Source organism: Bos indicus, chromosome 9, assembly GCF_029378745.1.
Source record: "Bos indicus isolate NIAB-ARS_2022 breed Sahiwal x Tharparkar chromosome 9, NIAB-ARS_B.indTharparkar_mat_pri_1.0, whole genome shotgun sequence".
NCBI lineage: Eukaryota > Metazoa > Chordata > Mammalia > Artiodactyla > Bovidae > Bos > Bos indicus.
Window position 1 is genome coordinate 85,849,464 of NC_091768.1, and position 12,606 is coordinate 85,862,069.

A 12,606-nucleotide genomic window follows, 5' to 3' on the forward strand; every position below is an offset into this window, starting at 1 on the left:
GGCTTTAAGGACCTCCCATTCTAAGTGCTCTAAGAGCCAGGTTCCTGGCCAAGTCACTCATCAGACGAAGCCATAATGTCAAAAGGGACATGAACTTGGATTTATTGTATTGAATAGTTAACCTTTAAAGTGTAATTATGACAGTTTAAATCTCAACCGTGTCTGTCTTTCTTATTGTTAGTAAAGTGCATTTGCAGCAGCTTGTAAAAGTCTCCCCAAAAGTTACAAGAGTAAGATTTCCGGTTTGGGAAACAATTAGTGATTGAAAGAAATGCTAGAAAGAATTTTTTATTCTTTTTAAAAGCACGTGACTTGTTAAAATGTCACACTGACATTGCGGGGAAGTTCAAAATTTTAACATGTAGATTTAAAGAACGCTATTGTAGAAGCTCTTCTGTTGTACCTAAGTCAAATCGCACCTTGGAGGGAACTGAATTCCCCTTTATTTACATAGATGAGGGTTTCTGTTGCTGTTTTTGGCGTTTTGAAATTTTTTGTTTGATGTAATTATTTATTGGTTTTAATCCTCTGGAGGAATATTGAAGGCCAGGGGGTTACTATGGGAAAGTGGAGATTGAAGGGAAAGGGGAAAGAGACAAGGGAAGCAGGGAAAGAGGCACTCTCTGCTTTATAGCCAGTTTCTTAAACTTAGAGTTCTGTTTAATTCCAGGGTTGCATCTGGGTGTCTTTTGCATGGTAATTCCAGGTGTGGTGCTGTTTACATTTGGCTGTTTTAATACCTGCCTGTCTGTCATGGTTCCACAGAACAGAACACACCGTCTGACTTCCTCTCCCGTGGCAGGTCTACTGAAATCACACACAGTGTCGTTTGGTAATTTTAAGTAGGAACATATGGAATTGCCATCATTCAACCTTGGGAGCATCTCATTTTAAAACAAACCTCATGCATAGTTGCCAAAATTAAATCTCGTCTATCATGCATAAATTGGTGGGTCTTGTCCATAAGTGAGATAAATGGGTGAAGTACGTGGTCCCGTGCCTACCACCCCGGAGCCCCTTTGCACGTTATAGTTGTGTGTGTTGGGGCTTAGAAAAGCACAGAAATATTCTCACTTGTGTGTTTATGTCAGAATCAATCGATTCAGCTATCTCTGAGAGGCGTAGTTGAGAAAAAGGGAAAGTGTACCAAAAGAGGTCGCTATAGGGTAAAAGGTAATAACTCTGTGGACTTTTAGCATAGAGTTTTGATTCATCTGGGCATGAATTAGATGTCATAGATGGAAGATGGATTTGGTGAGTTTAATCCCAAGTGGCAGTTCTGGGGTCCAGCATCTGGGGTGCTATTGACCAGGCTTGCCGCTGTCACCAGGAGAGGCCCCAGGTGTGTGTACAGCTCAGGACATCCGCTGCAGGCTGCCCCCAACACCACCATGCTAGATTGGAACTCTTCCATGCTCTGCATGGTAGAACACTTTCTCATTAGCAAGAGAGCTTGTGCTGGTACAGAGAGGCCACCTGGGCACCTTCTTTGCAAAGCTGGAGAGATTCATAGTCCCCACAATCCCTCCTTCCACCCCTGGACCTTCAAAGAGTTGATCCTTTTGATTTCCGCATGCCTGTGCCAATACTAAGTTGTCTGAATAATAACAAGCATTTCCTGAGAGCCTTCCGTGTGCCAGCCGCTTTCCTAAACACTTCACAGATTTTATTGTAATATGTCATCTTACAGCTCCTTGTAATATGTCATCTTCAGAATACTCACCAGAGGCAGACACTGATGCTGCCCTCATTTGTGAAATGAGGAAACTCAGATGGATACAGCGAGGGGAAGTAATGTACTCATGGTCACCGAGCCAGCTGGACAGAGCCCTGGAATTAAGTCTGAGCAGCCTGACTCCTGTAGATCGTGGGTGCACTCTCTGCTCCCACCCTATCTCTCACTCTCCAGCTCTCGAGTCTTGGAAAAGCCCAGAGAGTTACAATTCATCACTCAGGCTTACTCTTGTAACTAGAGTAGCGAGTCCTTATCTGGTGCGTGGGTGACCCCAGACAATATGACATTGCAGGCCAGGGTAGTGCCCTTTATCCAGTCATTTCTGTGTCTTTTCCCTTCCTTCATTACTCCAGTTCACCTGTAACCTGCTAATGAATCACTAGCTTTTGTACAGTGTTGTTGAGCATACAAAGTACCTTTACCTATCTCTTTTCATTTAATTTTATCCTCTCAATATCCTTATAATAGATATTACTACAATAGGTAGGCCTTGGGAATTACCTGGTGGTCCAGTGATTAGGACTTGGCACTTTTTCACTGCTATGGTCCAGGTTGAATCCCTGGTCGGGGAACTAAGATCCTACCAGCTTCATGGCATGGCCATTAAAATAAAATAAATACAGTTAGGCATTATTACAGGTGAGGAAACAGACTCAGAGAGATGAAGTAGTTGTCCACAGTGGTGGAGACGGTGAGTGGCATAACCAGAGCTAGAATCTGTGTTTTTGGCTTTAAGTCATCTCATACCTACCTCCTATCAAAATGACCTACTCTCATCTCAGCTGAGCAAGAAGCAACTCATACACCAGATGATGATGAAGTTGAGCACATCTTGATTGCTGTTCTTCCAGTATGATAGTTGTACTTTCAAGTCAGAGGTGAATGGGAGAAGTAACACCCTAAACCCCAAGGACTCCAGTGTGGACTGGGATTTCAGGCCTTGGGTCTGGCAAGGATGGAAGAACCCTGACCACATGGGACTGCCCATAGCTCAGGCTAAGGTGTCCTCTTTGGAATTGTTTGCCCTGTTTCCCGGCAAACTCTTTACCAGATGCTGACGTGCCAGAACCAGGAAGTGGAGCTACTTATGTCATGGGCATGTGTGAACCAGCTGGTTCCAAATTCATATGTGACACGGAAGTATTGGAATCTCTGATGACAACCCCAAATACAGAATCTAGAAAATTTCCAGAACAGTTCTGACTGATAGGTCCTTAACGTCCCCAAATCTCCTTAAGACCTTAAGGACCTTTGCACACCTCCATGGACACTTGGGCTAAATGTGAAGTCATGATCCGTTATTGGACTGTTTTTAGGGAGAAGTCTGCTGTTGGGCTGCCCCTGTCCCCAGGCTGTGCCTTTCAACCCGATCACTTCACCCCTGGAAATGGAGGGTAGATTGTATCTGGTAGAGGCTGCTGTATTTTACTTCCAGCAACATATGGCCGCTTGGTCTCTAGTCCATATTCGTCAGGTGTCCTGAAGAGGAAACAGGAAGCATTCTAGTCTGATCAGTGTCCATCAGAACCATAGCCCTGGGTTTTAAACTTCCTTGAAAGATCCAAGAATAATTCTCGAGTGAATATATTTGTGCTGCAGATTGTGGAGAACTTTGAACTGGATATGTTTTTAGTCTCTCTCTCCCCACCACTATCTCCTTGACCTCAAAGTCAGTCTTGGGCTGTATTTAATAGCAGCAGTGCTTTTTTTCTCTGTATATTTGTAACTGTAATTCCCATCAGTTGGAAAAATTAAGAAATTTCTGGAACTTTAAAAGCCTATTACCAGTCACTCATCTTACCCCACTCTGGAGAGAGCTGTCCTTTTCCTTTATCACTGACATTTAGCCACACACTGGCACCCTCGTCCCAGCTGGTATATTTAGTGCCATCCTTCTGTTCCAAGGAACTTGGTATTTTTTCCTCTTCACAGTTCAGCTGGCAGGAAGCCGCAGTGCTCAAAAGTTTCCTTATATCGATAATTAAAGGGACAAGAGCCAGTTAGGATCACTACACCCAGAGTTTGACCTACTTCTTTTCTCACATCTGTTCACATAACACATGCAGAAAAGAACTCGGTTTTCCTGCCAGCAAGTCCAAACCTTTCCACTGGGCTCTGAAAGGCTTGGCTGGATACCTGGCTCCAGTGAAGGCTTCAAGAGCTGAATCCTTGAGACGAAATGGAACACTCCATGAGGCTGCCTGCGTGTCCAGGCCCTTAAACGCCCTTGCTGCTTTGTAGCAGGGCCTGCGTCGATGGGAATGCCTGGCTTGGATCGTCCAGTTCCCCAGCTTTTAGTGTTCAGCCTATCAAGCAGGGACCATTTGTCAGTTGTGTTTGCAGGCTGTGACCCTTTATGGTGCTTCTTCATCCTAACTTCTCCCTTGGTGATTTAATTACTTAAATGGCACGTGTACCAATAAAAAAAACCACTGTCAGCCACATGGCATTCATCACACTCTGACTGTAAAAAGCCAACCAGATCAACAGGAGCACCTTTCAGAAGGAAGAATGACTCTGATTCTTAGCTTCCGAGTACCGTACTGACAAACTGGGGAGGATAATGATCGTTAAATCCTAAAGAATATTGTGTTATGGATGGGTTTAGAGTTTCCAAGTGGCATTTTTAATAGGTCTGTAAAGGTGTTTGGTCTACAAAGACACTGAGAGGAGGAGGAGGGGGAGAAAACACGTCTGAAACCTTTTAACATTAACCTTGCATGAAACCATTTATTTGCTCAGTTTATTTTCTTTTTTATATGCATTTATGTAAGTGGGAACCAGGTTTATGGGAGGTAAGTGATTGTGGAAGCAGGTTGTGCTGGCTGGATGGACTAGCTGCTTTTTTGTGGGGGCTGGGGGATCTAAAGACAAGTCTGTGAAAGAATGCAAGGGTGTGTTGACAGGAGCCCCTGACCGTGTGTGTATGTGTGTGTTTCCCTCCAGGCGGGGAGGAACAGGTGTTTGAGAATTCCCCGGTCCCAGATGAAAGGTCCGCCCTGTACTCCGGCGTGCACAAGAAGCCCTTTTTCTTTGATGCTTCTCCTGAGAAACCCCCAGAAGATGACTCAGACTCTCTCACCACTGCTCCATCGTCCAGTAGCCTGGACACCTGGGGTGCCGGCCGCAAATTGGTCAAAACCTTCAGCAAAGGAGAGAGCCGGGGCCTGATCAAGCCCCCCAAGAAGATGGGGACGTTCTTCTCGTACCCGGAAGACGACAAGGCCCAGAAGGTGTCCCGCTCCCTCACCGAAGGGGAGATGAAGAAGGGGCTTGGGTCCCTGAGCCACGGGGTAAGTACTGATGGTCTCTGCTTCTATGACAGCCACCGTCGGCGACACCACCTCCTGGCATCTCTGGAGGAGGTGCAGAGTGTCCGGAAGCAGATCCGCTTGAAGAAGACGGACGCTAATCACTCGTGTTCCAGAGCTTTCCTCTGCCAGCGCCCCTCCAGGAAGGGCGTCCACAGTGCCACCTGTGACCTGCAGCTGCTCCGGCAGAAACCCAAAGGGGGCGGGGGCTGCGGCGGCCCTGGCAGGAGGGCACGCGGGCGCCCCACGGTCAGCGAGTTCAATGTCACCTACGTGGTGGAGCGCAGCCTGTACAGCCACCTGAACCTGACCCAGCTAGTGCGTCCTGCCTCGGACAGGACCCTGAGCAAGGCCGAGAAGCAGGACCTGAGGCGGTGCTTGCTGGAGGAGGAGGAGGAGGCCAAGAGGAAGTGGGCCGCCACGGTGGACCGCTGTACTAAGAGGGTTCTCTTGAGAATCCACCAGAAGTCCGTGAGTCACCCAGACGGTCCCAGGATGGCCTTGTCATTTCTGTGACGTTCAGTCAAGCATTATGGCCTCTCTTGCCGGGAGCCTGGCTCCCTCCCTCTCTTCTGGTCCCTCGCTCCATCACCTCCATTCCTAACCCTACTTCTCTTAAAGGAATGGCTCCTCCCTTCTTTCTCATCTGCCCTCTTGCCAGCTGAAGCTGTTGGATTTTTAATGCAAGTCGCTCAGTTGTGTTCGACTCTTTGCGACCCCATGGACTGACCATACAGTCCGTGGGATCCTTCAGGCCAGAATCCCGGAGTGGGTGGCCGTTCTCTTCTCCAGGGGAATCTTCCCAACCCAGGGATCAAACTCTGGTCTCCCGCATTGCAGGCTGAGCCACCAGGGAAGCCTTAAAACCTAAACATTGAAACTGATTCAGAGAAGGGCTCTCAGAGTACAGGGTGGGGTTTGGCCTTCTAGAAGTGGCTGCCTTGAGTCCCAGCCATCCTGTCACTTGACCGCAAGAAGCTGATTCAAAACAGAAGGACGTTTTGCCCTACAAGGAGGTGTCTCTTCTCCAGTTAATGAGAACAATAAGAACTAGCTCACAGCAGATTGGCATCACCGTGCTCACCAATTTAAAAAACATTGTGAAATACATTTATGTCTGGGGGACAAAGGGAAAGTACTCCAATATAAAAGGAAAGAAAAATTAGGGCTCTTTTGTTTTACTTAAGTATATTTGATGTGATTATCTTTCTAAACAAAAGGGCCTTCCACTGCCCCATATATTCTTCTGTACCTAGCAAGGAATAAGGTACTGACTTTCAAATAAGAAAATGGTCTTCAATTTCATTACTGAATTGAGACTTGGTGAAATTTATTTTTAGGGTAAGACTTATATTGAACTGGAGAATGTAAGTATTTCCCCGTGGAAATTACCACTCAACTTTTAGTTTGCACAAGAGCCTATATAAAACGACACAGGATGAGGCTGAACTGTGGGCTTGTGGCCCCTGGCGCCCTGCTTAATCCATGTGGGGCTGCTGGCCTGTCCCCTTTCAAAGGTCTGAAGGAATAGACTGTGTTGCTGCCCCCATGGTGGCTTCTCCCAGAGTTCTTCACATTTGTAAGATGTACTTCCCAGGGTGGTTACTGTAATCTAAATTCATTCAATCAAGTTCTGCTTTTGTGGTCAGCGCCATCCTTGTAGAATGCTTACATCCGTACCAGCCCTTAGGTCTTCCAAATATCCCCACATGTTGACTTTCTCATTAGGTCTCACTTTCCATTTTTTTTTCACCTTCTTGTAAATCTTGCAACACTTTTAATGTTATCAGTAATAGCTTTTGCTCTGGTTCTTTGTCTTGGCAGCAGTTGTGGTTGGTTTTGTTTTTGTTGTAAAGTAATAGTTCTTGGTTACTATTTCTTGTTATCACCCCTTCAGTTCTGACCCACAGATCTTTTGGAAAATACTTGTGGCCGCCTAGTCTTGGTATAATTTGTTGTGTGTTTTTGTTTTTTTTTACCTTCAGAGGTGTTCTACCTAGTTTACTTGCCTCCGTACCTTGACAGATCAGATCCACTTCTCTGTGAATGGATGGCTCACCCCTGTGAGTTTAAATCAGATAAAATGGAGGAGTTTTGCAACTGACTTGAGTTGCTCATATATATCCCTTATATTATTTATATTGCGAATGATACAACATCCTCAGAACCTTCTCTTTAGAAGTTGTATCTCTAAGATTTGTGCCATTGGCGGGCCCGTGATTAATTCTTCATTGACTTGAGTATGGACACTTGGACAAGCCTGTTTTTGTGTACTGACTCCGCCACTTGTAAAAGTGGCACTCTGTAACCTCTGTGCCCAGCATCAACCTGATACTGGGTATTTTTTTGAAATACTGTGAGCTTGAGGCAGTACTGGACAGTTCTGATACTTGCTGAAATACGTGTTCAGTGCTAAATTAGAAATTTGAACATACTGTTTCTTGTCATTGTACCATCAAGAAAACACAATTTAATTATTCAGAGAACATAGGGGAGTATTTGTGTTTTTGTTTTTCTGTTGTCTTTGGCCATGCTGTGTGGCATATGGAGTCTTAGTTCCCCGACCCAGGATCAGACCCATGCCCCCTGTGGTAGAAGCGCAGGCTTTCACCCCTGTTGTTAAATATTTTAACAACAGAAGAGGGGTTTTCGTTTTTGTTTTTAAGAGGTTAAGATAAGTTCTTTGCTTGGTTCACTTAAGTCTTTTCCATTCTTCTTGTCATATCTCTCTTTCATTTTATTCAAAAGTATACTTTCCTTTACTCTTCACCTTAATCTTTTTGTCTTTTAAAATATGCCATATTTGCTTGATGAAACCTCAGGGAAATGACAATGCTTTGTACTCACTGGAAACGGTCATTTGTCTTGCTTTTTATTTGGTCATTCAATTTTGTTTGGGGGAACAGACATGCATGACATTTTGGAATTTTGTCCATTTAAAAAAAAAAATCCAACCTCCCCCCAAAACATGTTTTCAACTGCATGACCATTCCATTGACTGGCTCTCCTCATCCACAAGCATCTATCTAAAATTTTCTTGTAATTTCTGTACAGGAGATGTTTGAACTTGAAAAGCTTCATGGAAGCTTTATTTATGTAGACCACTGAAGTCAAAGATTGGTTTACTTTCTGTTACTCTTCTGTTTTCTGTGTTGAAAGAATGCTGCTTCAAGAACTACTTGATCTAATAGAAAAGGTTACAGATTAGTTCAAGCAGTGCTGTTAAATTTGGTTCATCCTTCATACAGAAGAATCAGTTCCAAATATCTTAGCCTATCACTGGGAGAAGTTTTAGTTGGCAGTTAAGAAAACCAGTCCACTCCTTCCTCTGTACTTCTTATTTTAGGGAAAAATGCATGCAGCAGGCTTATAAAGACAGAAATAAGCTTCTAATTTATTGCAGTTATAGTTTCCACATAAATTCTTTGTCAGTTACTTCACGTGCATCAGAAATAACATGCCGGGCTCCAGTGGTGCAGTCAGCATTGGAATTCAAAGCAGGGGGGCACGAGGGACATAAAATGATGAGGCATCTGGACGCCATACTGCGTCTGTGGAGCCCCGAGTCACAGGAAAGCAACTGGGATAAAATGACTGCTTTTGCAGAAACGAGAAAATGTATTTGGCACTATACGCTGGAAAGGGAAAGTTAAAGTTAAAAGTCAGCCCTGAGAGATGGTCATGACATTGCTTGCAGATGAGGGGGTTTGGTGATGATTTTGTTTACAGAGGTATTGTGTCTTTTTATAGAATAGATATAGGTCTGAGTAAGTTGTAAGGGAAATCACATTGTCCATTGATATTCATATAAAATGAAAGTAATGTCTATTGGAAGTCGTGTCTATGGTAGACTATTTAAAACGGCAGCCATAGCTTTGATGAAGGAGAACAGTTGTGTGCCATCCTGGATGTTGGTTATCCTGAAATGCCTCCTGTAGCACTTTCTTCTCCCGGCCTTTCTTTCTGTCATACCAGCTCTCGCTCACTTATGGGTCCATTCTTAGGATTGCTGTAGTTTTACAGTTGAAGATCCCAGAATATAAGGCTCAGAACTAAGCTCTAGTTCTTTACTCACGTATTTAGAATGTCGACTAAATCTCGACCTCAGTACAACAGTTGCCAGGACAAGCTACCGTATTCTCAGTGTGGTGTTGATGGTCGATGGTTCAGTCATTCAGCTGTGTCCAATTCTTTGAGATCCTATGTACTGTAGCCCACCAGGGTCTTCTGTCCATGGGATTCTCTAGACAAGAACATTGGAGGGAGTTGCCATTCAGCCGTGTCCAATTCTTTGAGATCCTATGTACTGTAGCCCACTAGGCTCTTCTGTCCATGGGATTCTCTAGACAAGAATACTGGAGGGAGTTGCCATTTCCTTCTCCAGGGGCTCTTCCCAAACCAGGGATTAAACCCATGTCTCCTGTATTGCAGGCAGATTCTTTACTGCTGAGCCACTAGGGAGTGTCTGCTTTGTGCCAGACAGTGTGCTAAAAGTCTTAAATATAGGATATAGACAGTATTTTACTAATGAAGAAACCAGAGCTCAGAGAGTTTAAGTTCTTTACCTGTGGTCACACAGGAAGTTAAGTGGTAGAACCGGGATTTGGATCCGTATCTTTGTGATTCCAAAACTCTAGGCATTTTCCTTCCTGGATGTTCTCACTTTCTCAGTTCAGTTAATATATACCTGAAAGTGAAAGTTGTTCAGTCGTGTCCAGCTCTTTGCAACCCCATGGACTACACAGTCCATGGAATACTCCAGGCCAGAATACTGGAGTGGGTAGCCTGTCCTTTCTCCAGCGAATCTTCCCGACCCAGGAATTGAACCGGGGTCTCCTACCTTGCAGGCGGATTCTTTACCAACTGAGCTGCCAGGGAAGCTGCAGAATATATACCTGAGGTGTATTTATTTTCAGTAAGCAATGTTTATAGGATACATTATGCTTTTCTGTTCATTTCTTCCATTTAATAGCTGTTAATTGGAGTTCTCAGGGAAACAAGTAATACAAAACATTGGCACCCAAATCTGTTATTCAGATTTTATTACCAATTGCTTTAGAAGATAATAGATTGTAACCAAAATTAGTATGCTTTGAGTTTCTCCTTTTTCTTAGATTTGGGGGTTGCAGGGGGTAGGGGTAGGGATGGGGATGCTTGTGCTGGAAAAGCAACAGAGAGTTCAAAGTTCTGGGAATATAACAGCACTGAAGCATAAGCAGTTCCTTTCAGTTTGAAACCAACCAGAAGGAGATTAAAGTTTTCATTCTTTATAACACCAATGGTTTTCCTATTGAAATTAATAGGAAAGGCAGTCACGGAATCAGTCTTTTTCTTTCTGGGCAAATGTGGTGTCTTTACTTCGTACACTCTGAGGAAGGGGTCATAAGTGATTAAGTTGGGCAGTTAGATGGGAGAGTTATCAGCATTTTTGGCTAGGTCAGTAAAGCAACGAGTGAGTAATCCTCTGGGCCTGATTGGACTTTACTTGTAAACATAGCCTTTTCCTCCATCTGAGTGATTTAAAACTAAACAAAACAAGAGGCTGTTAGAAAGGCCTGCTTTCAGTGGACTTCAGAGCTGGGTTTCCAAGACTGCTTTGCGCACACGGGTTTTCTAAGACATGTTCCCTTGTTATTAATCCTGTGGCCAATATTAAGGGGAATAGAGAAGGGAAATTCTGTGGCTAAGAGACAGGGCATCTTGAGCAATTAACATATATTTGGTATTTTTGCATTGTGTGTATATATATATGTATATTTTTTTTTTTAAACCAGTTGGTTTTTGCATGTGAAGGGGACTCTGAACCTGTGGTGCAGGCATAGTTCCAGCGGCCCGTGGAAGGGCAAAATGAGTGACGACGTCTCCTTATAACATGAACCATGTGTTTTTTCCGTCATTTCTCCTTTCTTACTCATCCTGTAGCACGTTTGTGGTCCAGTGACATTCTGCAAACGGGACGTGTGTTGGGTCAGTGCACTGTTCGGCGACTTAAACATAACTGGATTATTTCTGCCCCCCCCTTCTTTCCACAGAGAACCTGCAGTTTTGGAGGATTTGACTTGACAAATCGTTCTCTGCACATTGGAAGTAATAATTCGGACCCAATGGTGAGTACACATCAGAAGGGAGGGAAAAGGTTTGGATTCAAGTGATGTGGTGGACACAGTTTCATATTTAGTGTTTTTGAGAATCGATACTAGGTAACCATCCTCCGGGGATCCTAAATCATGTTTGGAGAGAAGCCTAGTTTCACCATCTTAAAGACTCTTTTTGGTTTCATATGGAATGAAAGATGACCATCTCTCTCTTTGCAGGAACACCATTTCTTTAATGTCTTGGTTCCCAGGTTTCTTCAAGTCACAAGTCCAGAGGAGTTTGATTTCTGCAGTCTTAGTCATTGGTGCTCCCATGCTTTCTGTTCACAACAGTTGCACGTGTATGTGACTATTACACGTGGGTAGTGCCACAGGAGAGAGCCCTGTGATTTGGGTTCCAAGAGTGTGAGCCAGCATTTCTGAAAACCAGCCTTATCATAGGCCATGTGTGCAGCTCTGCACTAAGCTTAGGACCTCCTGATCTGGAGTGTCCTGAAATGAACCCAGTCCCCTGGGGGCCAAAGCAAACCAGACTCCTCTGAGCCAAGCTTACTGCCTTTTCAGACTTGTCTCTGAATCACAGTCTGGGGTGAGGCCCCCACTGTGGTGTACAGGTTTTCCTTCAACTTTACCTTCTGAGATTCCCAAGGATGTCGGTGTGTTTTCCATACAGTTTTGTTTTCCCCTTGTGCATTTTATCGTGAAGCTGTGAAATCAGGATTCTGTGCTTTATATCCGTTATGATCATGTGTCAGCTAAAGCACCCATCTATGATATTTTTGTAGTGTCTGAGAATTTCGTGGGAGAATAAAATTATTTTATTTAGATATCAAATTTTATTGATTCATAAACCAATAATTTTATCTGGTCAATCTTTTAAAAAATAAAAGTATAATTTCTTTTTTCTTTCTCCGAGGGAAAGTCTTTTTTTTTTTCCCCCTAATATAAAATAGAATGAGAAGTGACTACAATTGAACTTGTTCAGGGAAAAATAAATTTATGCATGGTTAGAAGTTGACCACACGAAATGCTTCAGTGATATAAATCTGATCAGGTGATGGACTTCTAATGATTGAGTTTTGCCATTTTGTTCCTACCACTTTCTTGGGTGACTCAGTAGTATTATCCTTTTTTTCTTCCCCATGCTGAGATTAAGTGAACACTGGTTCATCTAAATCATTCTTTATTGATGAAACACAGTCCCCTTGGGTATTTAAACTGGTGGGAAAAAATGCAACAGGAGAAGAATATATCATACTAAGTTTAAATAAAACTAACTCATATTCCACTTTAAACAAATAAACATAAGCCAGTTAGTCAGTAGCTTTAATTTTTAATCATAAAGATAAATAACAGCACTGAGTTAACATAAGAAAAATGTGGAGATCCTGGGGCATGCCAACATTTTGCTGAGAGGTAGGACATTCATGGTTTGAATAATAAAACCTGTTTTGGGGCTTCATTT

At 43.5% G+C, this 12,606-nt stretch overlaps 1 protein-coding gene across 4 annotated transcripts in view; it reads left to right on the forward strand.

Moving 5' to 3' along the window:
• The window catches only part of SASH1 (SAM and SH3 domain containing 1), a 190,015-nt gene that overhangs the window by 152,948 nt on the left and 24,461 nt on the right, over positions 1–12,606 (forward strand). For all 4 annotated transcript variants that reach the window (XM_070796327.1, XM_070796328.1, XM_019967562.2 and 1 more), the window contains 2 exons: positions 4,682–5,028; positions 11,079–11,153. In XM_070796327.1, coding sequence (XP_070652428.1) covers positions 4,682–5,028; positions 11,079–11,153 — 422 coding nt within the window. The remainder of the gene's footprint in view (positions 1–4,681; positions 5,029–11,078; positions 11,154–12,606) is intronic.